General features: G+C 42.9%; 1 protein-coding gene across 2 annotated transcripts in view; it reads right to left on the bottom strand.

Moving 5' to 3' along the window:
- Nucleotides 1–12763: 12763 nt before the first annotated feature.
- LOC133390587 (uncharacterized) overlaps nucleotides 12764–26922 on the bottom strand; it is a 56485-nt gene continuing 42326 nt past the window's right edge. For both annotated transcript variants that reach the window (XM_061639630.1, XM_061639536.1), the window contains exon 5: nucleotides 12764–13508. Coding sequence is in view for 1 of the 2 variants with exons in the window: in XM_061639536.1 (XP_061495520.1) it covers nucleotides 13434–13508 (75 nt within the window). In the remaining variant the exon portion in view is untranslated. The remainder of the gene's footprint in view (nucleotides 13509–26922) is intronic.

Genomic DNA, 26922 nt, shown 5'->3' with positions numbered 1-26922 from the left:
TATTTGTCTTTGACGTATAACGCTACTCCCCCTCCTTTTCTGTTGCTTCTATTCTTTCTGTAGAGTTTATATCCTTGAATGGCTATATTCCAATCATGGGAGTCATCCCACCAAGTCTCTGTTATCCTTATGAAGTCATATTTGCCTTGATGCACTAAGACTTCAAGCTCCCCTTGCTTGTTTCCCAATCTCCGCGCGTTGGTATATAGACACCAGAAGTCTCTTTTGTCCTGATTGGATTCCTCTGTTAATATAGCGTGAGCTTTGCCGTGCATCCCTTTCTCTCTCCCAGTGTCTCCCGTACCCTTCAAATTGTTGCGTTTACAACCCGCTGTCTTTGGATCGGTATTTAAGCTATCATCTCCATCCCCCAGAGGGTTTAGTTTAAAGCCCTCTTGATGAGTTTTGCCATACTTCTGCCAAAGAGATTCTTCCCAGTCGTCGTGAGGTGCAGCCCATCTCTTGCCAACAGTCCCCCCTCCAAGAAGCTTAGACCATGGTCCCAGAATCCAAACCTCTCCCGTCGACACCATCTACGTAACCAGTTGTTGACCTGCAGTATCTTCCTTTCGCTTTGTAGTCCTCTATCCTTGATGGGAAGAATTGACGAGAAGACCACCTGCACCCCCAAATCCTTGACCTTCCTACCCAGAGCCTCATAGTCCGAGGTGATCTGTTCCAAGGTGTTTCTGGCTGTGTCGTTCGTGCCCACATGGATGAGGAGAAAGGGGTACCTATCTTGTTTCCCAATGAGCCTCGGCAGGTTGTCAGCGACGTCCCGGATGCGTGCCCCAGGGAGACAACAGACTTCCCGATTCATTTTGTCCGGCTGGCATACCGGTGCCTCTACCCCCCTGAGCAACGAGTCTCCAACCACCAGCACCCTCCTGTTTTTGCCGCGAGCGGTGGTTGCATCAGCTTCCTTCTTCTATGGTGTGGAGTCTTCCTTTGCAGTCAGTGTCTCTTGATGCAGGTGAGTTTGTTGAGGCTCTTCAGGGGTGCTGTCTGCCAAGAGATGCTGAAAGCCATTTGTTAGTTGCAGCAGTTCTGAATCCCTCCTGTTTTTCCTTGCCCTTACAGTGACAGTCCTCCACGGGGATTTGTTGCTGTTGCAGTCCTCTTCTTTCTTGTCACGTTCTTCCTGTACTTTGTGTTGCTCCCTTAATTCCTCTTGTGTCCTATTGAGGAAGTCCTCATCTTCTCTGATAAGTCGCAGGGTGTCTATGCGTTGCTGCAGCCCCCTGACCTTTTCTTCTAGGAGCGCCACCAATCTGCACTTGCTGCAAGTGTAATCGTGTCTGGTTTCTGTTAAGAAGATGAACATAGCGCTCACGTTGCAGGTGACAACAACTGCTTGATCCCCCTCCATTTCGTGTTTGTTGTTTCCTATTTCTGTTGTCAGTGGCAGTCTTGATGTTCCTGTTTTGTGTGTGTGTGTGGGGGGGGGGGTTGGTTGTTGTTGTTTTTCAAACCGAGCCTGGTGGGAAAGAAAGTATGCAGATGAGCTGCTTACCTCACCAGAGCTGCTCCTCATCTCTTGGTCAGCTGCCTCCCAAGTCTTTCAGGGTCAGGAATCCCGAGTCCCTTCTCCCTCGCAGAGAGCGCTGCCGAGCCTCACCAGAGCTGCTCCTCCTCCTCTCAGAGCTCACTCAGGCCCGGCATCAGTGGGCTGCCAGGTTGGGCACTAGATGAGGGTCTCTGTGGCTCAGAAAGCTCCTGAGGGGCTTCTCCTTAGGCTGGGAGGGTGGAGCTCCCATTCTGCAATCTGTGCCAGCGTTGGGTCATGGGACTCAATGGCCTGATGCTGCCGTGGATCACAGAGTGGGAGCTCCAACCTCCCAGGAAACATCTCCCCATGCAGGCAGTGTGGACTTAAATAGGCCCACCTGCCCCACCTACCTCCTGTGTTGTCATGTCAGTATACTAAGGGGTTGATGCCCCCTCCACCATCTTGGATGATTATGTCAGGTGTGTGGACACAGTGTGCTAGTGTGCTGATGTGGGAGATAGGTGGGGCCTACTTGAGCCCATGCCACCTGCAGCAGGAGGGGGTGTTGGGGAGCATGACTACAAAGACAATTGTTACTAGGGGCTGCCATCCCATCTCACTTCACTTGCTCACCCCACCATCCCACCAGCTAGCCCAAACCAGCCTCTCCCCTTAGACCTCACCTCCTCCCACTTTTCCTCCACTCAATGCCAGAGGCACAAAGCAATGCCAACCCCAACCCATCACCCACCCTTCATCAAATGCCCACTGACCTCAGGCATTGCCACACTCCCTTTCCCCTTAGACATGGCTAAGCCTACTTCCTCTCCTCCCTTTACAGGTCACCAAGCCGCCTCCTCCCCTTTAGACCTTCTCCTCTGAGGAGTAGGGAAGTAGAAGAGGGAGGCAGCTGGCCAAGATGAGCTGCACAGGAATATTCAGGACAGTGAAGCTCATCAGTCCTGCTCTCTTGTTGCCTGCCACTTCTCTCTTCCTTGACCTCTGCTGCTGAAACTGTCATCAGTGAGGTGGGTGGCAGTTGCAGCAACAGAAGAGCAGGGTGGTTGCCGAGGAGCTGCCCCGGCCTGTTGTAACTGTTGCTCTGAGGCTTGCCTGAGCCAACTGCCACCTCTGCCACCACCCTTCAACAATACTGCGATGGCCCAGTAGCATTTAGAAGGCTGCTTGCAGATGCTGTTGTGAACTACAGTGTGACAACATCCTTAATTTTTTATGTATATATAGATATATTTGTCTTGATCAAATGGTGCTCACCATTACACCCTTTTTGTGTGACGCTGTAATCTCTTTAGTCTTGTCTCCTTCAGCTCCTGTTGTTCAATAAGCTCTGTCATCATACAGATTTTTCTGAGGGAGAGATGGGGAAGCTGGATCATGGCTCAGTCCAGGCCCCCTCTTCATGAAAATTCATCAGCATTTTAATGTGAATATTTCCTAATATACATATTTTGTAATTTTGCCTGATATACACATTTTTGCAAGCATTTTCCCCTAGTATAGTGCATTATATATTATTTTCACTAATATATGCATTTTCATGCACACTCTTCTGTAATCTATCCAAGTTTTGTACATATTTTTGGGGATTGGAGAACTGCATCACAAAATTTGGAGAAGCGTAGATCGTGATGGATAGTAGTGTTTCAGTTCATGCATCGTTTCTGTTCTTGTGAATTAGGCAGGTTCACATTAAAATCCAAACTGAACCGAATTTCTCCATCTCTAACACTTGCTGAACTGACCACCATGTGCCCAGCTATCTTCCACTCCTTAATTTGTTGTTGTTATTATGTGCCTTCAAGTTGATTATGACTTATGGTGACCCTATGAATCAGTGACCTCCAGTAGCATCTGTCATGAACCACCCTGTTCAGATCTTGTGGCTTCTTTTATGGAATCCATCAATCTCTTGTTTGGTCTTCCTCTTGATTATGAAAAATCCACCCTCAGTCAGGGAAAGTCTTAAGTGAGCCGACTTTGGGGGACTCTTCCAGGTCAGGCTTTTGTTGTTCACTCCTGCTGCCTTATTCACTGAATTTTTCAGAGGGTTCTGTTCTTAAATTGCTCCTGTTCTTAAAACAAGCTATCATTTCTGAGGCTGTCATTGTCTGCCATGTCACAAATCTAAAAAGAAAACAATTTTCCAAAATAATCTGGTGGGGGGGGTGTCACCCATTTGTTCCACCCTGGCTACAGGACTGTCACACAGGTAAAGAAATACCTGCAGCATGCCCAATAGACCTCAGGTTTATGGGACTCAGGTTGAGTGGGTTACTGGTGTGACCAGGCATATATATGAGAGACACACAGAGAGACACACAGAGAGACACACAGAGAGGCACACAGACACACACACACACACACACACACACACACACACACATATATATATATATATATCTCCATCCTGTCCTTCCTCCCAGCAGCCCAGGGTGCAAACAGAAACACTAAAAACACTTTAAAACATCATAAAAAGACCTTAAAATACATTAAAACAAAACATTAAAACATTTTTTTAAAAAGCTTTAAAAACATATTTTTTAAAAAGGGTTAAAACATATTATTAAATAAAACATATTAAAAGCAATTCTAACACAGACACAGACTGTGTTTATATCAGTCTACAGAAAACTGCACAAAAGTAAATAACTACCTGCATGGATGTCCACAATGTACTTAACATTTCCAGAACTCCGGATTGGGGGGGGTATAAATGGAGAGGAAGGACAACAACACACAGTATGAATACATCTCATCAAGCACCACCCAGTAATGTGTAGAGTTCAATAGAAAGCACTTGTGACTGTGGATGAACAATGGTATGTACAGGCCCTGAGGTAGAGGGCTGGTTTGCTTAAGGCAATCAAGTAACTTCATCATGGCTAAATTGAAATTTAAACACAAGAGTTCCCAACTCACCTCTTAACCACTTTGTTGTTATGTGCCTCCAAGTTGACTACAACTTATGGCGACCCTATGAATCAGCGATCTCCAATAGCATATGTTGTGAACCACCCTGTTCAGATCTTGTAAGGTCAGGTCTGTGGCTTCCTTTATGGAATCAATCCATCTCTTGTTTGGTCTTCCTCTTTTTCTACTCTCTTCTGTTTTCCCCAGCATTATTGTTTTTTCTAGTGAATCATGTCTTCTCATGATGTGTCCAAAGTATGATAGCCTCAGTTTCATCATTTTAGCTTCTAGTGACAGTTCTCGTTTAATTTGTTCTAACACCCAATTATTTGTCTTTTTCGCAGTCCATGGTATGCGCAAAGCTCTCCTCCAATACCACATTTCAAATGAGTTGATTTTTCTCTTATCCACTTTTTTCACTGTCCAACTTTCACATCCATACATAGAGATTGGGAATACCACGGTCTGAATGATCCTGACTTTAGCGTTCAGTGATACATCTTTGCATTTGAGGATCTTTTCTAGTTGTCTCACAGCTGCCCTCCCCAGTCCTAGCCTTCTTCTGATTTCTTGACTATTGTCTCCATTTTGGTTAGTGACTGTGCCAAGGTATTGATAATCCTTGACAAGTTCAATGTCCTCGTCAACTCTAAAGTTACATAAATCTTCTGTTGTCATTACTTTAGTCTTCTTGACATTCAGCTGTGCTCCTGCTTTTGTGCTTTCCTCTTTAACTTTAATCAGCATTCGTTTCAAATCATTGCTGGTTTCTGCTAGTAGTATGGTATCATCTGCATATCTTAATTTATTGATATTTCTCCCTCCAATTTTCACATCTTCTTCCTCTTGGTCCAATCCCGCTTTCCGTATGATATGTTCTGCACACAGATTAAACAAATAGGGTGATAAAATACACCCCTATCTCACACACTTTCTGATGGGGAACCAATCAGTTTCTCCATATTCTGTCCTTACAGTAGCCTCTTGTCCAGAGTATAGGTTGTGCATCAGAACAATCAGATGCTGTGGCACCCCCATTTCTTTTAAAGCATTCCATAGTTTTTCATGATCTACACAGTCAAAGGCTTTGCTGTAATCTATAAAGCACAGGGTGATTTTCTTCTGAAATCCCTTGCTCCATTCCATTATCCAACGTATGTTTGCGATATGATCTCTGGTGCCTCTTCCCTTTTGAAATCCAGCTTGGAAGTCTGGCATTTCTCGCTCCATATATGGTAAGAGCCTTTGTTGTAGAATCTTGAGTATTATTTTACATGCAAGGGATATTAATAGTTTGATAATTACTGCATTCCCTGGGGTCCCCTTTCTTTGGAATTGGGACGTATATTGAACGCTTCTAGTCTGTGGGCCATTGTTTGGTTTTCCATATTTGTTGACAAATTTTTGTCAAGATTTGGACAGATTCAGTCTCAGTAGCTTGTAGCAAGTCTATTGGTATGCCATCTGTTCCTGGTGATTCGTATTTTAAGAGCAGCTTTCACCTCACATTCTAAAATTACTGGTTCTTCATCATATGGTTCTTCCATGAATGAATCTGTCATCCTGGCATCTCTCTTATAGAATTCTTCAGTGTATTTCTTCCACACCTTAATTCCTTAACTCCTTAATACTGTTACCATATCCCCCACTCACAACAGCCGATTGTCTCTGTTTATCTTTCACGAACATTTGTTTATCCCAAGGATGAGGCCTTTTGCATGAGTAACTGATCTGTGTACCTCTGCATGTGATGTGGCTTCACTGGATAGAGTCAAATGTTTCAAATACATGGGGAGGAGAGAGAAAATGAGTGTTGAAACCAAATTCTTTATTTAAGAAGTGACCTGTTTAACTATGATATGTTCACATAGAGGCTGTGCACATAAGATGGAAGGTTCACTCCAACAGACCCTGCTCCTCATGAGGTTTCTAGGAGGCTCCCCAATGCCAAACCACTGGATTTTCACAGAGAGCAAGGCAAGCTTTTGTGTCCCTTTCAAACCTGGTTTCAAGACCTTTGTTCTGTTGCACATGGAAACACCTTGATGATATCACCTCCAATCAGGGGAGGGGGAAGGGGAAGAAAGGCACGAGCCCTTCCAGAAGGATCTCCTGCTACTTATTTTCTGCGGAAACACATCAACTATACTTGGTAGTCTCTTTACTTATGCAAAGATCCACTCTCGCAACAAGAGAGAACTTGCCAGGCTAACTTGTTCACCCACCTTGACCTCTTCAGCAGTCTCTTTTTACAACCAGAGTCAAAGCGGGGGGGGGAGACATTTAAGCCCTATGCCAGCATTATGGGGAAGGACCATAGCTCAGTTCCATAGCATCTGCTTCACAGGCAGAATGTGCCAGGTTCAATCCTTGGCATCTCCAGGTAGGGCTGGGAGAGGACCCTGCTGAAACCCTGGAAATCCACTGCCAGCCAGTGTAGATAATAGTGAGCTACATGAGCCAATGGTCTAGCTCGATATAAGGCAGCTTTCTATGTTCCTATGTGCTTCCATGTAGGGCATATCTGTGTTGACAGCAGAGTGAGACTGCTTTGGAGTCCCACCCCTCTCACTGAGTCTTCTTCCTGGGCTTTGGTGCGTTCCTATATCCTTTGTTCTCCAGGTCTGACTTCTGGCTCGCTTCTCAATCCCTCTGGTTTGCCCACTGCTGTGACCTTCAGTTCTCACTTATTCATTGGTCCTGACTACTCATTTTGTCCATTGACTCTGTTCCTCTGGTGCAACTCCTGGCCCCTAATTCCTTGCTCATCTCAGACTGCTACATACAGCTAAGCCCTAACAAGTATACACTACCACATACACAAAACATTCACAAAGGAAGGTCAAATGTCATAAAATAAAATGGGTCCTCATTTGACAAAGTTGACAGCAAAGAAGATGAAGTTGCTCATCTTGCCTAAGATTGTAATTCGGTTAATTCACAGGTGCAAAACATAGTCGTATTGGATTAGAAATTTCCATTTCTATTTATTGGAAAGCTTTCTTCAAAGAGACACTGAAATTTAGTGCAACCCTAAAGTCACTGAGACATGTAGCGAAATGGAGAGCAGCACCCCCAGGGTAGATGGAATCTGCAAGCAAGATAATTGCCCTCTGTTTTCTTTCCTTCAGCTTTTTTTACTTAATTTGACTCCCCAGTATGTTAATAAATGTATGTATTGCATTAAAAAAATCCATGTTAAATCACACAAGATTTTATGGTTTGCAAAATCAAGTGGAAACGTCATATTGCATGTTTCATATGTTTCATTAATTAAATTATGGTTGGATTTAAAATCAGTGGGAGGTTACTTCCAACAGTAATAGGCTATGATCTAGCTAAAATTAAGCACTTTTAAGTACCCCTGATTTCAGTGGGTGAAAATTAGTCATTTGCTTAACTCTCCCACTGAAAGCAATGGGACTTGAAACTGCTTAACTTGAGCTTGGTTGTGCACATAGCTTTTGAACCATTGCCATGTTTGCTTTTTACAGGCTGCATTCAGACATGGGATTTATTGTTTTAGCTTTACAGATTACAACTTCTATCCTGAACTCTAACATTCCTTTCACACTGCAGTACCTGTTGTCTTATGGATCTGTGGCTTTTTGACCAATATACCACGCCGTGCTAAATTTCATTCACACCAGTGGGCACAGCATGACACCACAGTGAATGTCACTGGACATGTTGCTATTCCCCCCCACTTTCTGCACATGTGCACGTCTGTTTCCCCCATGAAAACAGTAGGAAAGATTTGTATGCCGGTATACCGCCCCAATTTTTGTCACTTTACTTCCACAATTTTCCGGGTTAATGAGGTTGCAAATGGATTTTTTCTGGAAGCAATTAACATGGAAATGAGTGTGACACTTCCATTATATTTGACTAGATTTCCAGAAGTGGCTTTAATATCATGTGAAAGGTCAAATAAAATGAGGAAATCATCAGGTAAGGAAACATCAGGAAAACAGAATCAACTGCTGCCTGAATGCAGCCACAGTCTTTCTTGGTGACTGTTTTCTAAAACAAATGCATGTGATGGGAAAAGGACATTCCATACAGTCTGTTGATAGATTGTTCATTAAAACGGTGTGCTTTTTCTAAATTGGGAAAGTGTTGTATAGAGGAGAATGTAAATTATTCATAGCTTCAAATACGTATCATATGAAAAATTACTTACATGTTGTGAAACAATGACAAACTCTTAGGCACCATACGGAAATTATTTTTGGATATTAGTGATGATAACCAATTTAACTTGAGTGGACTTTTTTCTGCTTTTTGAGGTTTTGTTAAAATCAAGCATAGTAGGTATTAGTCAGTGGGCAACTGTATCAATGATACAAAAACTGTTTGCAAAGAAATTTAGAAAAGTACTATGTCACTGCAATGCAGATAAAATGGAACCCTGACCCCAAAGATTTGAGGTTACCAAATCCCTGTATCAGATAGCTGTTTTCTGGATCCATTTCAATTAGAAGTCAGGTCTGGATGTGGCAAACAAACCACCTTGGTCACCCACTACAATGACATATGTCGGGAGAGAGATGGGGAAGAGTGTGACCATGCTGATCTCTCAACGACTTTCAGTGCCATTGACCATGGTATTATTCAGGGATGACTGTCCAAGTTGGGGGCAGGAGACACTGCTTTGCAGTAGTTCCGCTCCTACTTGGATAGATGGGTGCTTGGGGGATAAATCATTCATAGATAAATAAATTATATTACTAGCCCTGTGCACTCCCTAATATGGGGCTCTGCAGGTCCCTCATGCTATTTAACATCTACATGAAACCAGGAGTGTAGGGAGACAATTTTCATTGGGTGGGCAGAGACAAAAATAGAGGGGGATAGAAGAGTTGGGCCATCGGTCACTATAAAAGAGGTTTCTGGGGGGAAAGTTTTCATAGATAGTGACAAAAATAAACCACAATTTATGCATTTTAATTAGGAACTATGACTTGTGAAGTTTACAAAAAAGCAAATCCATTTAAAATACAGTATTTTCCACATGCAAAATAGTTATGTAAACTAAATAACAGTGACTAGGAAGAAACTGTATATAGTGCAAATCACCCTACTATAGTGTTTTGAAATGTTAATAAAGTCTAATGCACCGTGATTTCTCTGCAAACTTGCAGAGGAACTGTTCGCTTGAAATTCCTTCAAATATGTTACTTTCAAAAGCCAAGATTACTAAATTTGCTTTTCTCTGATGAAGCGCTGAACACCTGTTTGGTGTCAACATGTGTCAAACTTGAGAATGCATTTTCATACACAGCTGTATACAGGCTGGCACCAGAGGGTAGGCTGGGCCCTGGCTGAGGGCTCCTGTGGCTCAGAGGCCCCTCCTTACGGTGGGAGGGTAGTGTTCCTGTTCTGAGATCCGTGGCAGTGTTGGCTCCTGACCCTTCCACGGATTGTACAGAGGGAGCTTCCAGGCACCCCCCTATACAGGCAGTGCGGACTTCAAAAGCCCTCATGCATGCCCCACCTACTTCTCCAGTCCCTGTGAATGCAATGCATGTTGTGCACACATGCCTGCCCTCAACCAAGATGACAGTGGGGGCTTCCCTAAGAAGCTGACACCCCCACTGCCATCTTGGTTGAGGGCAGGCATGTGCACTACACTCGCATGTCATTCACATGAGTCAACGCAAGAAGCAGGTGGGATGTACGGGTGGGTGCTGTAGGCCTGGGGCAAACTGGTGCCCAAGGGCCCAGTCATGCCTGGCACCAGCCCTAGCTATATATGTACCAAAGGTGAGTCCTGCAGCATACAAAGTGTACATGGAAAGGCTTCCTGGTACAGGTTCAATGTTTAAGTAAGCTTGTGAAGTGTCATTTTAATTCTGAGACAGCTGCTTCCTGGAATTAACTACCCTGGTGTCCTTTGCCGTGCTAGGAAAGTAATTAAGAGAAGTTTCACTTTAAAAATTAAATCCCTATAAACATAACTTTTCACAAGGAAATGCATGACATGTCACATTGATTTCTTATTTTTTTATTATTATAATTTTAAAACTTTTTTATTTTATTTTTTCTTCCTTTTTTAATTTAATTTTTGATTGCATAAGCTCTATTTCAGTACATTGTAACGGTAATTTAAATTGTTACAAAGTTTTTGATTTATACACTTAAGAAGTTAATTAAAAAAAGAAAAAAGACAAACAAGAAAGAATTTAAGAAATGTAGTAGAAACATTTTGAGCATCTTGGTCAAGTCTTATTGTATATGGGGTTATGTGAGTGAGTGTGTGTGTGTGTGTGTGATTGTGTACATAGACCACTCTAAAAAGACTATGCAGGAAAACTCAAAGTGGAAAAGAGAACAATTATTAAACAAGGGCAATTAACACAAAAATAAATTCTTTATTTGCAACAATGTGAATAATGCTCCTTTTTTATCTTTCTTTGGTTGTGTGTTATGTATTGTTTTATACTGTTCTGATATTTGTATGGCAAAGAAGAAATAAAATGTATTTTTTAAAAAAGGAACTATGCGTCTCTCCAAACTACAGGTTCTAGAACTACAGGCTGCCAACCAATACTTGTCTACCCAGATTCATTGGATTCAATGGGACGTTCAGGTGTGTATTGCATTGCAATCACACTCTCTGCTCTATATTTTTTTTTTTTTTCAATAATTTTTATTCAGATTTTCATAAAACATACAAGACAAAATCATAAAACATTCAAAGACAAAAAACAAAATCAAAAATAGTTAAACAAAAAGAAAAAAAGAAAAAAAAAACAAAAATAAAAAATAAAGAGTAAAATATTGACTTCCCATTTGTCAAAGATCAAATCAGTTATAAGTCTATAATATATAACAATCCTGTCTCTTAAGTCATATTATAAAATCACTTTCCTCCAGTAGTTATCTTACTTAATCATCAAATCTCATAAACATTACTTTATTCTTTCCACAAAAAGTCAAAGAGAGGTTTCAATTCTTTAAGAAATATATCTATCAATTTTTTTTTCCAGATAAGCATATCGATTAATCCATCTCATTACTAATTATGATAATCTTATTGTCATAACCATAGTCAAAATAAACATTTCAATTAATCCATCACATCAGAATCTGTTAGGTTCAATAATTTCAGTAGCCATTGTTCTATTATCTCTATTAGTTCCATTTTCCATCTTCCATCTTCAGTAGTCTTGTTAAGTCCAGTAATTTCAATATCCAATCTTCCATTATCAGTATTCCATAATAATCTTGCTGTCAAAGCCATAGTCATATAGTAAGAGTCTGATGGGGATTACCTCTATCCCAAATATTTTCTTGCCATCCATTCTGAATAGGTTGCTGAAATACTGCTGTAAAATCATATCTCTGTTCTTTTTTTCAAAATACACTGGGTCATCTCTTAAAAGTTTTTCCATTGTCACATGGCTGCAGTTAATTCCATAGATTTTCTCTATATTGGGCTCCATCACATCATTCCAGTCCAGAAGATTATCCATGCCATTGATAACTTTATCTCTAGAATCTTCATTCATTTCTTCAGAGATAACATTGAGTTCCAAACAATAGATTTTATTTCTAAAGTCCATAGACTCCAAATCTTGTTCCTGTTCCACGTTGGTTCCAATCTCCGGGATCTCCTCTCTCACAGGGACCCCTATTCCAGTCTCCAGGGTCACCTCTCTCACAGGGACCCCTGTTCCAATCTCCGGGGTCTCCTCTCTCACAGGGACCCCTTCCAGGGTCACCTCTCTCACAGGGACCCTTATATCTTTAATCTCCTGCTTCATTTTACTCAATTCAATTTTCATTATCTCAATCTCATCCATTATTTTCTGAAACATAGTTATTTCCAGATTTTCAGCCACTTTCTTAATTGCCATTTTAAAAGAAAAATATAGGAAAACCACTTCTTATTTCAGCAACAATTGGGTTAATACTCCAAACTTGGTGACATCACAGTATAAACAGAGCAGACAGCCTTATCTCTCCAATAGTTAAGTAAACAAAATGCAGTTCCCAGGATCGAAACAATTAATGGCAATCGTCAAGAAACAGATTCGTCAAAATAAAATAGACCAAAAAGAGAGTAGTCTCAAAACAGTATAATATTTTTCAAAATAAAAATCTGGAATAGAAATCCCTCTTCTGTGTATATCTTTAGAATGCAAATCCAGGACAGCTTTTTGCAACAAAAACAGAGATAAGCTATTAATTAGTGCGTAGCAGAGAGAAGTTATGGCTCCCCAGTGAGATGTCAAAAACTGATCAATCTGGCAAATCTCTTTTAAACAGCAACAATTTAAGTCAAGTAAAAGAAAAATATAGAAAGAAGGGTGCTTGCCTGTTAGTGCGTTCTCTCTTAGAAGATAAGGTGAACGTTCGCTTTATCAGATAGAGCTTGCTGTTAAAAATCCGTCCCACCTTCGTCGGCTGGACCTCGTCCCATAAATTAATGAGATCTGGTCGTCCCAACAAAAATAGGCTTTGAGGTTAATCTCTTCGTTTCTCCCTACCCGGGAGAAGTTTAATCAGTCAAAAAAAAAAGAAAAAACTGACTGATATATCTGAATAAGCTTCTTTTGAGGCAGGAGCCCGTCTCAAAAGCAGGCACAGGCTAAGTCACCCTTCCCGGAAGTCCACACTCTCTGCTCTATAGAAAGGCCCTGGGCCAGCCAGCTAAGACTGCTTCTGATGACTCTACCAGCAAATCTCACACACCCTATTTTGGTAGTACTTACATTTGCATGAGAAAAGTTAAATAAGGTGCACTATTTATAATGATCATTTGCACAGTTGAATGGCAATCTAAAACTTGCAGCTAAGACTGTAGCCACATTATATTCTTCAAAGCCAGTTTGAAATGGAACCAGGCTAACCATGAAGACTGGGAAGAGATCCATGGGAACAAGGCGGCAGGGGAGCCAGTGTCAATGTGTAGGAAATAGAGTGGGAAACAGGAATCTGAATGAATTGGAGGGCAGGGGTAAGCCAGAGAAGCCAGGGAACTTAGAAAAAGGGGCAAATGAAAAGTTCACAGGAGGTGCTGCAAGAGAAGCTGGTCAAGAGAAAGGGTAGCCAACGCAAGCTGGACACAGCAGATAGTGAACTGAAAAGCAGAAACACAAGGAAACAGTTGGTGAGGTGGTGCAGAAATGAAATAAAACTAATGAACATTTAAAGATAATGCAAAACCTTACAGAAGGCCTAGGGAGAGAAGGGGCTGTACGCTATTGGCAAGAATGCAGAAGGCAGGGAAGGGAATTTTGAAGGAAGGGAGGTAGAGAGCTAAGGGAGCATAAGGTTGCTAGATGCAGAGCTTAGACCCTGGCAGAGCTGCTATACTTTTAAGAGTTGCCCAAAGGAGAATCATGCTAGCTGTGGCTTCTGCTGGAACATTATGACCTGGCATCCCCAATGGGATTCCTTTTCACATATTGATTTGAACCAGCAAATTTCTTGGCTGTAAGCTTCTAGTTACTGTTAATCATAACTTTCTTCATGTCCCAAGAACTCTGAATAGCAACTGGAAGAGTCTCACAATTCTTTAGCTCTGAATTTTCTTCTTACGTAGGCAATTAATACTTCAGTTTTACCTTTATTTCTGTACTAGTAGAAATGCATTGGGAATCATGCAGCATAAATTATGCCTGCACATTGAGGAGAGTACAGCTGGTATAGCACAGTGTGGAGAGCCTGGCTGGGAGTCCAGAGTTTGTGAATTCAAATCCCCGCTCATGTCTCCTGGGTGTAAAGGGCCAGCAAAATATCACCCCACAGTGAGTGGCTCCGGGGTTATGTGCCCTGCCACCATAGTCCTAAGGAGCCCAGTTGCAGACAAGGAAGGGGCTCGCTGGTGCAGCTGTGGCAAGCTGAGCAGGCCCTAGCTACCTGGAGAGAACTAGTCTCACAGGGAGGCAATGGTAAACCCCCTCTGAATACCACTTACCAAGAAAACCCTATTCATAGGGTAGCCATAAGTTGGGATCGACTTGAAGGCAGCCCATTTCCATTTTTCACTGAGGAGAGTGAAGATGAAAATGGGCAATTTAACACTAATACCAAATAATGAGGCTGCTTCTGAAAATCCAGCAAGCCCAGTAGGGTGCTTTAGATGCAGAGCCATCTCAAACCACAAATTAACAAAAATCCCTTTGCTAATATGTCCCCTGCCAGGGATCCTTTTAGTGTTTAAATGTAATAGCTTAAAACTAAAACATGCAGAACCTGCCATCTCCAAAGAAGAGAATCACATTTTTGTATGTTTGTTGGTGTTCTTACTTTGCTTCATTCCTGTGTTACTATTGTTTCTACAGAGAATCTAATCTAGAAAATTTTATTTCTCTCATTATTCATCCTAGAAACCTATGTCAAATTTATTTTTATTAATTTCAAAGCCTTTTTATTGGTCAGTGTCATATGATGGTGAAGACAGCCTTTTGTGTTTCAAATTGCAGATTATGTTCTATTTCTGTTTTGGGTGCATTAACAGTTGAATCTGAGGCTGCAGCTTGATGTAAAATCAGACTGATTACAATATGTTGCTACTTCAGCAATGACTCTAGCTGTTAGAAAAAACAAACTTAGCCTGCCCAAGATGCATGTTTTCAGTCTGCTATGTTTAAACTACTTCACTTAAGGCAAGGTGGGCACAGTCAATTAAAAACAGAGGACACCTAGAATTTTGCTAGAATATATTTCACCTCCCATTGTTTTATCTTGTGCAAACAGAGACACCCCTGATGTCCACTGAAGACTATACTGCCGAATAGTCAATGCCATTATTAAACAATTATTTTTGGAGTTTTTTTAGTGTAAATTTTGCAAAGTGTTGCTGTACTTCACATATTCACAGAAATCGAAGCAAAAGAAAATGATTTCCTATAGGAAACTTCACTGAAATTGCAAAGGAAACCAGACATATTTAAAGTGACTATATGAACTATATCAATGGTCTTAATAATGCTGCTTCTTCCCTGCTAAAACAAGATCAGCACAGCACATGTCTTCCTTCTATTATTTGGGCTGATTGCAGGTGTTGCTACCACTCACCATATGCTCAGAGGCACATGTTACCAAATTCTTGCAAGCTACACAGGAAGTGGATTGGACTGTGAAAGACCAACCCAAATTGTGTTTGCATTTTGACAAATTTGTAGGACAGTCCAATATCTCTGAGAAGAGGTCAGATCTCCTGCTCCCCTGGTGCATTCACTATAGCTGCCCAATTTCCCTGCTTTTTAAAGTTTGATACAAATATCTCTTGGCTGTAGGTACATTCTTAAACTGCAAGGTTTTTTGCCTATTAGTGAATTTCTCTGCTTTTTAATCTGGGAGGCAAGAGATGGGATCCTGTCCAAGCTTGCTGAGAATGGATTGATCATTTGCATGCTTATTGAATTCAGTGGGATATCATTTACTCCCCTGCAATCATGCTTAGGATAGGTAGAACTGACCACAGGGGGATGGGGAGGGGAGGAGAAGGGAGGGGAGGAAGGGCAGAGGAGAGGAGGGGGAGGGGAGTAGGCAGGAGGAGGAGGTTAGGAGAAGGACGGGTTCAATCATTTGCATGTTTATTGAGTTCAGTGGGATTTACTCCCATGCAATCATGCTTAGGATAGGTAAAACTGACCGGGGAGGAGGGAGGGATGGCTGGAGTGGGCAGGGAAGGAGGAAGAAGGAAGAGGGGAGGGGAGGAGGAAGGGAGAGGAGAGAGGAAGGAGGGGAGAGGTCTGATCATTTGCATGCTTATTGAGTCCAATGGGATTTACTCCTATGTAATCATGGTTAGGATAGGTAAAACTGACTATGGGGGAGAAGCAGGGGAAGGGGAGAGGAGAGGGAAGGAGAAAGGGAAGGGAGAGGGGAGCAGAAGGAGGGGGAGGGGAGCAGAAGGAGGGGGAGGGGAAGGAGGGGAGGGGAGGGGCAAAGGAAGGGGCTGGGGAGGGCAGATTTGATCATTTGCATGCTTATTGAGTTCAATGGTATTTAGTCACGTGCAATCATGCTTAAGACAGATAAAACTGACAATGGGGAGGAGGAGGAGATTGGAGGGGAGGGAAGGGGAAAGAGGGAGGGGATAGGAAGGAGGAGAAGGGAGGGTACGTTTGATCAGTTGCATACTTTTTGAGTTCAATGGGATTTATTTCTGTGAAATCATGTTTGAAAATGGAAATTGACTGCGTTCAAGTCGATACCGACTCATGGCGACCCTATGAATAGGATTTTCATGGTAAGCGGTATTCAGAGGTGGTTTTACCATTACCTTCCTCTGAGGCAGAGAGGCAGTGACTGGCCCAAGGTCATCCAGGGAGCTTCATGGCTGTGTGGAGGGATTTGAACCCTGGTTTCCTGGTCGTAGTCCAACACTGACCTGGGGGAAGGGCAGGGAGGGTAGGAGGAGAGGGGGAGGGGGAGGAGACTGGATGGGTGGGCATTGGGCTGGGGGGAAGCTCTTTTCCTTTCCAAAAGGAAAATATTGTGAACAGTATAATTGCTTTTCAGGGTTTCCCCCACCTTTTTATTCTACAGCAGGCACATGTAGCCTCCCACACAAATTTAAAACAAAGCTGTCCCAGGCCACATCCACACCAGACCTTTATTTCACTTTGGACAGTCATGGCTTCTCTCAAAGAATCCTGCGAAGTGTAGTTAGTGAAGGGTGCTAAGAGTTGCTAGGAGATGCCCTGTTCCCCTCACAGACCTTCAATCAGAGCGGCTGACTGTTAAACCACTCTGGCCACTGGAGCTCTCTCAGGGGAATAGGAGTCTCCTCTCAGCACCCTTCACAAACTACACTTCCCAGGATTCTCTGAGGGAAGCCATGACTGTCTCACGTGAAATCAAAGTCTGGTGTGGGTGTGGCCCCCTGATTAGCCAAGCCAAGCCAAGCAGCTGTGAGTCTGGCTTTTAGAATGCTGACAGTTGGTTCGTACTGCACATGCCTGACATTATCATTGGAGTTCAATGCAAAATTTATTAAATTACTTAAAAATCAGCCAGGCATTTTTTTTTAACTTTTAAACTGCAGAAGATGAAGGTCAGAGTATGGGGCAAGGTCAGTATTGGGATTACAGGTACTCTGTGAATATGGATAATTTTTAATGAATTTCAACAGATTATGAGAACTCTGAGAGAAAAAAGTCCAAAAGGGCTCTGGGGGTTTTCCCCTCTCTTTTTAGACTTTGAACTCTCAGTTCTTTCTGACTGGTTTGTTTATTGCCATGAAAATTGAGAGGGTTGTTAAGCAAGTGTTTCTGAGTTCAGGACTATAAATTTTGTAATGTTTTGTTTTCAAATGAGTTTATGGGAAGCATCAGAATGGGAAGGGGGGTATTTTCCATTTAACATTGCGGAATGTGAAAAATCCATGCTGGCTATAGTATACAGCCACTCTTGTGGCTGTATAATATTCTTATGCTTAGAAGAATCTCAAATCCATGCTTTAAATGCTATTTGGAACAACGGGGGGGTACGTGTTTCAGCCAGCTGTGTGGCTACTGCATTGGTCTGTTGCACTCATCAGTTCCTCAAATAATACAAAGTTGTATGTTTTTGGTTTTTTACAATTGTCCTCTGAGGAAAGAGTACTGGAGACTTATAGTGACAATATCTACTCAATTGCAAATATTCATCTTGAGCATGGAAGAACAAACCCCAGACCATCTTTAAAATAATATCTGTCTCCCCAAAAGCAAACACTTGCAGAGTCCCCTACAAAGCTACTTCACAAAAACTCAGACTGCCAATATTCAATATTCAAACTGCCAAACTGTTTCTCTCCAGTTTCTATCCAGATAAGAAGTGCTCTGCAGCTAGTAGTCACCATAGACCTTCCATGCCTGTTTAAGCAAGCATCTTCCAGACATCAGAGTTCATTATGGAAGCCTCTTTAGCTACACCAAAGGCTAAAGAGTAGGTCAGGTGTTCCTCTTGGCTGCTGCCATGATTCACATTCATTTATATATAATTCAGTTAACAACTTTCCTTTCACTTAAAGATAATCTGGTTTATCTTGGAATAATTTTTTTTTGCGCTGTTTCGGTTTCAAGAAATGCACAGCTGTGTCTACATAAATCTGACAGCTGCTGCCTGCAGTCACCTTGCTTCAATAGTTCTCTAATGACTTCAGATAAATTGGACACAGTTAAATGTGCATGTAGATTATCTTCTGAAGGCACCTTTGCCTTTGAGCACGTGCAGAGTGCTTTATCCTCACCTATAAGGAAAAAAAGAAATAAAATACTCTTTCCTCATCTCTTGCCCTCCTTTGTATCTCTGCCATTAACTTTTAATGCCCACCAGCATGTTAGAGCTTCCTAACAGGGTTTGGTGATGTGTGATGTAAGCAGACACACTGTTGTGAGGTAAGTGCCACTGTGACATCACCATTACCATCTATCTGCATGATATTTCCTGATGGCTCTTAGTTGATGGGACCACATGGAGCAGCAGGGGCAGCTGATTCCTCTTAGCCAGCTGGAGTATGGAGTAATGCAGATGGTAGTAAACAACTGCTTATTTGGGTTCCTTCTCTTTCCAGATTTCTCTACAGGTGAACCTTTGTTTTGGCTCAAGAGCACCCTCTAAGATGACAATGGGGAACTCGTGGACCTTCAGATGTAATTGGACTTCAGCTCGCAGCATCCCTAACCAGGTTGGCCAAAGGTCAGGGATGACAGGATGCAGTCCAACATCTGGAGAGCCACAGGTTCCCCATCCCCGCCCTAAGGGGTAGGGGTAAAGGAACTGAGGCAAAGCTCTGGGCAGAGCGCTCCCTATCAGAACACAAGTTTTGCCCAGAAAGGTTAGTTGTATTGGCACCATCACAGAAGCATGATGGTACTAAAATGCATTATCAATACATATGAGCAGTGTATTCTCTAAATGTTCATACCAAATTCCTAGTGCAAATGTGCATTAGGAAAAGACCATTTCAAGTCTTTAAATACAGTCACTTTGAATTTTATAGCCTTATCTAGATTTACTGTGGTTAACGCTGCATTTATACGTATCATAAAACTGAGCAGATATTGCCACTGTAAAATGTAACACAAAATTGTAAGCCAACAAAAACATAGCTAAGAGCTTTCCAAAATGTGACACTCCTGTCTCCTATAAACCTTTCCCCTATAATCTGAAATGCCTCAAAGCCCAACTGTGTACTAGGTCTAAAAAGCAAGGGCATACAGAGCTACACTCATGAGGGCTCTCCGACAATGATGGAACCTTCCTTACTGGGAATCTTTTAGGGAATACTATAAATATCTCTCTCTCTCCCTCTCCCTCTCCCTCTCCCTCTCCCTCTCCCTCTCCCCCTCCCCCTCTCTCCCCCTCCCTCTCTCCCCCTCCCTCTCTCCCCCTCCCTCTCTCTCTCTCTCACACACACACACACACACACACACACACCATTACACTTTTGCATTATATAATTCAAAAAGCATAAGGAATGTGTTCTGAATTCCAAGGATCAGGCTGGAGTCTTGAGTGTTTTGGAATACCTTTAGCATTCCCAGTCAAATGCAAGTTTTTTTTCATGCTCAGACTCCAAACGTGCATATGAAGCTTACTTATGGCTTGAGTCAAATCTATTTAACTTAATACTCTCTTCTGACTGACACAGAATGTTGAAGCCCTTCTCAGGCACACAGGTCCTTCCCAGCCTTGCCAATTAAGAAGTTCCATTCAGCTGCAAATGCTAGGGATTTTTTAAATTATTTTTTGTACTCGGGAACAAACACCATTTCGGGATTGTTATAAAGATATGGAGGAAGTACGGGATACAGATATGCCTAACACATACATTTTGAAGAGGCCCAGTTTACACACGCGGAGCTTCAGCAGCCCTGCTTTTCCACAGGCATGATGGGGAAGCATAAATAATCCCCCTCAGGCCTACATCGTCATGTGCAGCATGACCACATGTGTGACTGATTTTCACAACTCTTGCTCCTCAAAAAGAAGGTGAGGAAGGAGAGACTGATCAAATCATCCACCCAGTTAGGTTATAAGGACGGTCGGAGCATGTGAGCATTTTTGTCAGGGAAGGGCTTTGGTATGCCTATGAAATGGGCCTAAATGGCATGTAAGGGTGTGTATGTTGCTTGAGACAAGGGCTTAATTGATTAATGAAAATCTTAAGTTTTAAAATTAACTCAATAGGCACAAAGAAATGGTGCTCTCTCCATCCTGATATGGTGGCTGTTTTGCCAAGCATTCACTCTCTCCCCAAAACAACAGTTTGCCATAGCACTAATGTCACTAGCTGGAAATGTAAGTATCATGTTACACCAGAAAATCACAAGAGCTATTTGCTTTACTCCACTGCTGAGATCTTTTCAAGTACCAGTACCAACTGACTAGGAAGAGACATTTAGACATAATTTGATGGTGGGAGACAAGACTAGTCCACCATTTATTTTCTGTTAAATAACCATGTTTGTGTCAGCATAATATGAAATGACAGCAAATACAGGCTCAGCAGCATACTCTCATACTCTCTTTTAATGAATTATGAAATAGACTTTCATCTGTTCCTTTCACCATACACCCCCGCCCTTTGGGGCTTGTCAAGTATAGTAGAGCGGGGAAATACTTTGCCTCAAGATCAGAATTATGATATCTCAACTAGGTAAAAGTAGATACATAATAAATGCACTACGGCTGAAAATTACAAAATCTTAATCAAAATTGAAGTAGAGCGGCCAGGCGTTCTCAGTGCTTGACATTTTAAATAGCTCACCAGGGACAGGAAATTGCTTCTTCTAGAGAGATAACAGCTCTCTGATTGTGCCCAGGCACTGAGAGATACAAGCAGAAGATGGGGGTGCCCAAGACTGCTAAACAGAAATGATCCTTAAAGCTTCAATAACTAGGCGGGTAAAGGCAGGTTATAAAAGGCCTGAGAATTAATGGAATTGCTTGCATTGGCTTTAAAGACAAACACGTTGAGCTTATCTGTATGAAGAGGGGGCTCTTTCAGATCTGTTGGCTCCAGAGAAGCTGCAAATGACCTTGGTGAAGTCAACCTTGCCAAAGAGATAGGGAATTGGGGGCAATGAGGTCACACCTCGGCTTTCCTCTATAGCCAGCAGCACAGCTGAGATGTCTTCTCTTTTTCACCTAGTGGACATTTGCCAATTTGCTTTCTCTTCCCACAGCCTGTCCAATAATTTCCCCCTTCACCTACTATTTCCACAGAGATAGAAAAAGGGTAGAGTGGCCAACAGCCTAAACTATTTTCAATAGACCTTTTATGTTATAGACCTTTTATTCCCTCCACCCCACCCCCAGGCAAAAGCAAGAGAATCAATAGAGAACTATAGGATTGTACCACAGCTGTGACTGCGTATAGCATGTCCCCTCAAAAAGAAAAACACTCAAAAGAAAGCAGGAAAGACTGGAGTTCATGCTTATTCTAATCTATGGTCTTATTTTGTTTGGAAAATACAGGTGTCTCTCTTCCCCCACCCATCCCCTAGTTTGTAAACATTTAACAATGTAGTGTGACTGCATGCAAGCAAATGGAGTTTGTCGCTTCAGGGATACAGTCAAGCTTTGGACCGGACTGGGAAGGAATTTGAGGGGACAGTTTAAGGAGACAGACCTTGGCTGCACCCTGAGGGGGGGGGGTTGTGAGGAGGATTAATTTTTTGACGGGAAATGCAAACGAGCCTCAGCCTCACCGCTAACCTGCAATATTAACAATGAACTACATTACACAGTTGTCACAAGCTGCTTTCCCCCAGGCTGCTGTATGGGGAATGTGGACTGCATTTGCATTGGTAGTGCTATTTGGGGGAGGGGGGGAGTTTTGAAACCTTTTAAAAAAAAATTCCCACATGAAATAAGAGCTGACTTTGAAAGACTATGGGCTGCTTTCCTTGATGCTACCTTTTATTAGTGCCCAGTGATAGCTACAGTACAATCCTGTGTTTTCCATGGTCGATCCTGTCCTGTACTGGGAGAAAATGGAAAAGTAAGTCCTGTCCTCCTCTTGAATTCTTCTCTACAGTGTCTCTGTGGAAGAACCATACTTTAAACCATACTGCCACAAGAACCTAAGAAAAGCCCTCCTAGACTAGACCAAAGTCCAGCATCTAACCCAGCATCTGGTCTCTCACAGTGGCCAATCAGATATCTATTATTAAATGCATGGGATGGCCTAAATGCAGGGCCAGTGCCAGAGGGCAGCCAGGTCGGACCATGGTTGAGGGCCCCTGCAGCCTAGAGGGGCCTCTGAAAGGGTAGCACTCCCCCCCCATAATCTGTGGCAGTGATGGGTCCTGACCCTGCTGCAGATTGCAGAGAGGAAGCTCCCAGGCACCCCCTCCCAATACAGACAGTTCAGACTTCAATAAGCCCACACACATGCCCCAGCTACCTCTTCCATCCCTGAGAATGCCATGTGTGCTGTGTGCATATGCCTGAGATCAACTAAGATGGGGGGGGGCTTTTCTAAGTGGCTAATGCCCCCCCATCTTGGGTTGACGGCAGATGTGCGCATGCAGTGCGCATGGCATTCACATGACATGATGTGAGATGAGGTAGGTGGGACACAAAGGCAGGTGCCGTGGGCCCGAAGCAGGCTTGTACCCAAGGGCCCAGGCATGCCTGGTGCCAGCCCTGCCTAAATTACTCAGTGTTCCTGATTCTGCTGAGCCAAGGACACTTTGTTAAGCTATGAAAATGTTATTTTCTCTGATTCCACCTAGAGTTGGCCTCCCTGCCTTCTGCCCTACCAGTCCCAATGGGCACCATTGGGACTTAATGTCAAGGCTTACTTTATTTTGGAACCAAACTGGGAGGTAGCGTCAGTCTGCAAGGGAGTCCAGCAGCTGACCACTCTAGTTTAGATTGGCCTCCACTCTGCTTTTATTATTATTATTATTATTGATTGATTGATTGATTGATTGATTGATTAAATTTATTAGTCGCCCATCTGGCTGGTTGTCCAGCCACTCTGGGCGACGTACAAGATAAAAACAATACATTAATGTTAAAATTTAAAAACATAACAATAAAAACCTAACCCATCCCAAAAGCCTGCCTGAAGAGCCAGGTCTTCAAGGCCCGGCGGAAGCTCATCATAGAAGGGGCATGGTGGAGATCATTTGGGAGAGATTTCCACAAGGTGGGGGCCACTATTGAAAAGGCCCTCTCTCTAGTCCTCACCAGTCTAGCTGTTTTAATCGGTGGGATCGAGAGAAGGTCTTCTGAGGCTAATCTTGTTGAGCGGCATCCCTGACGATGCTGGAGGCGTTCCTTCAGATAGACTGGGCTAAAACCGTATAGGATTTTAAAGGTCAAAACCATCACCTTGAATTGGGCCCGGTAAGCAACCAGTAGCCAGTGCAACTCCTTCAGCACTGGAGTGATGTGATCTTGCCGGCGGCTGCCTTTAATCAGACGAGCCGCCGCATTCTGTACCAGCTTCCGGACCATTTTCAAGGGTATCCCCACGTAGAGCGCATTACAGTAGTCTAGGCAAGAGGTGACCAGGGCATGTACCACCGGTGGAAGCAGATGGTTGGGGAGGTAGGGGCGCAGCCTCCGTATCAGATGGAGTTGATACAGCGCCGCCCGGCTCACAGCCGAGACTTGGGCCTCCATGGACAGCTGGGAGTCAAGAATGACCCCCAGGCTGCGGACCTGGTCTTTCAGGGGCAATCGTACCCCACTGAGCACCAGGTCCATATCCCCCAGCCTTCCCTTCCCACAAACAGTACCTCGGTTTTGTCAGGGTTCAGCTTCAGCTTATTCCTTCCCATCCAGCCACTCACCGACTCCAGGCACTTGGACAAGGTTTCTACAGCCAACCTCGGTGAAGATTTAAATGAGACATAGAGCTGCGTGTCATCCGCATACTGATGACATTGCAGCCCAAATCTCCTGATGATTGCCCCCAGCGGCTTTATATAGATGTTGAACAGCATCGGGGAGAGGATGGAACCCTACGGCACCCCACAAGTGAGAGGCCAAGGATCCGAAACCTCATCCTCCAATGCCACTCTTTGGTACCTCCCAGAGAGGAAGGAATGGAACCACTGCAATACAGTGCCCCCCATGCCTAACCTCTCCAGGCAGTCCAGGAGGATAACGTGGTCAATGGTATCAAAAGCCGCTGAGAGATCAAGGAGGACAAGGAAGGTGCATTCGCCCCTATTCCGCGCCCTCCTCATATCATCTACCAAGGCGACCAAGGCTGTTTCAGTCCCATGTCCAGCCTGAAGCCCGATTGAAATGGGTCCAGATAATCCGCTTCCTCCAAGTGCGCTTGCAACTGCTTTGCCACCACCCGCTCAACCGCCTTGCCTAAGAATGGCAAATTTGAGACTGGGCGAAAGTTGTTCAGATCTTGGGGATCCAAGGAGGGCTTCTTTAAGATTGGTTTTATTACTGCCTCCTTGAGCGCTGATGGCATTACTCCCTCTTCGAGAGATGTATTTACCACCATCTTGATCCCCTCACCCAGTCTATCTTTGCAGCTCATAATGAGCCACGATGGGCAAGGATTGAGTAAGCAAGTGGTTGGCTTTAAGGTTGAAAGCACCTTGTCCACTTCATCAGATGGAAGAAGCTGGAACCGATCCCACACCACCAGAGCATCACTGGTCACCTCTGGCTCGCTCACTGTGTCCACAGCGCACAGAATAGCACTCTTAATACGATCGATTTTCTCCGCAAAGTGTTTTGCAAACTCGTCACAGGAGGCCTTAGCATGTTCCATTGGTTCCGGAGCAAATGGACCGACCAGACTCCGGACCACTTGGAACAGTCTCCTGGGACAGCACTCTGCAGATGCAATAGAGGCAGCATAAAAATCTTCACAGTTGTGCAAGACACAACTCACATTTTAAGATGCAGGTCATGCTACCGCCATGTTTAGGTAAGCCCTGAAATATCCATTTAGCCCTTAATTCAATAACATGTTGATTAGATTAACATTTACCTCGCTTGCTTCTTTTTGCATACACAGAGCTCTCACCCATTCAGCTGGTCATCTGCTTACAGGGCTTATTGGAACTCATTTCACATTCCAGAAAGCAGAATTTCAAGTACAGATTCATATGTGTAATAAGCAGAGGAAAGGTTATCAGTGGATTAAAGACGTTAAAGAAATCAATGTACACATAAATAACAAGGATTTGGTTTTTTAAAAAGGGGGGAAGACTATTGTAGTACTGCACAACACATACAGAGTAAACTTGATGGGTTTAAAGAAGTATTTAAATTCTCAGTCTTCCCCCTCCCACTTGCTCTGTTTTTTAAAGTCTTTTTGTTCCATGCACATGTTTTGTTTAAATTAGCACCATCTGGAAGACATGTGCAATTAAAATCTCCCCTTTCTTGATGCATATAAGAAGCCAGACATATTGTCTATGGTTCCTAACAAAATAGTTTGTACCTCTTTAAGCGCAGAGCCCTGCCCAAGGGATATGTCCACACTACAGTAAGATTCAGAAATAAAAGGCCAATTGTAATTCTGGACTAAATCCACTGTTGCCTACTTTTACCAATGAGATTAACAGAAGACTGGAATTCAAGTTGCAAGCTGAAGAATAATTATGCTTTGAGGTCGTTACACAGAAAAAAAAGGAACCTATTTGAAATGTACATGCCTCCCATCACACCAAGTGAGGACAAATTAGGCAAATATGTCTTATCTGTGTTTTGTGCACCTGTAATAAAGGAAGACGTATGCTTCCAGTTCCACTCATTGAGAGAAATTCCAGACACGTTGAGATCCCAAGTTTCCAGACCTCAATGATTAGACATCTTTCCTTTGGTATAAATCAAATTCCTATACCTTCTTGTACCACCACTAGGGATGACAGGGAAGAATTAAATTCAGGTCACATTTCAAGCCAAGTTCATCAAATTTGCAGTTTCCAAAACAATATGAGAAACAAAACACAGCCATTCTTTGAAACTGCACTGATCCAAATTTTGTGATGCAGTTCTCCAACCAAGCAATGCTTCCAAAACTACATATGTTAGGGGAAAATATAAACAAAATGAGTATATTGGTGGAAATAGCATACAAAAATTCATTCTATTAGGATAAATTGCTTGCAAAAGTATGTACATTAGTCAAAACTGCATACAAAATGTATTTATTAGGAGAAATTCACAGTAAGATGCTGAAGAACTTTCATAAGGATTTTAAAAAATAGCAAATTGTTGCAGAAATGTAAAAAACCCAATTTAAGGTTAGAAAAATAAGAAACTGAGGGAAATGAAGAGGAGATATAATTTCATCCCTAATTCACCACTAGGGGGCAGGAACAAGCATCTGATTAAACTCTCCTAATGACTTTACCGCCCCTCTATTTTTCAGATTGCTTCATTCTCAGTGGCTCCTGTGAAGCCCCTTTCCCCCTCCTTCAATATACCCTACAGATCTAAAATCTAACCAGGTTTCACAGTATTATTCAATCAGGGCTCCCTTCTTCCTCTACTCTGAGAAGTGTTGGACCCAAAAGGCATTTTACCCTTTTTGAATTCCTTAAATTCTAAAATTT

The sequence above is a fragment of the Rhineura floridana genome, chromosome 1 (assembly GCF_030035675.1).
Source record: "Rhineura floridana isolate rRhiFlo1 chromosome 1, rRhiFlo1.hap2, whole genome shotgun sequence".
Taxonomy (NCBI): Eukaryota; Metazoa; Chordata; class Lepidosauria; order Squamata; family Rhineuridae; genus Rhineura; species Rhineura floridana.
This window is presented reverse-complemented; position numbering and strand designations above follow the sequence as displayed.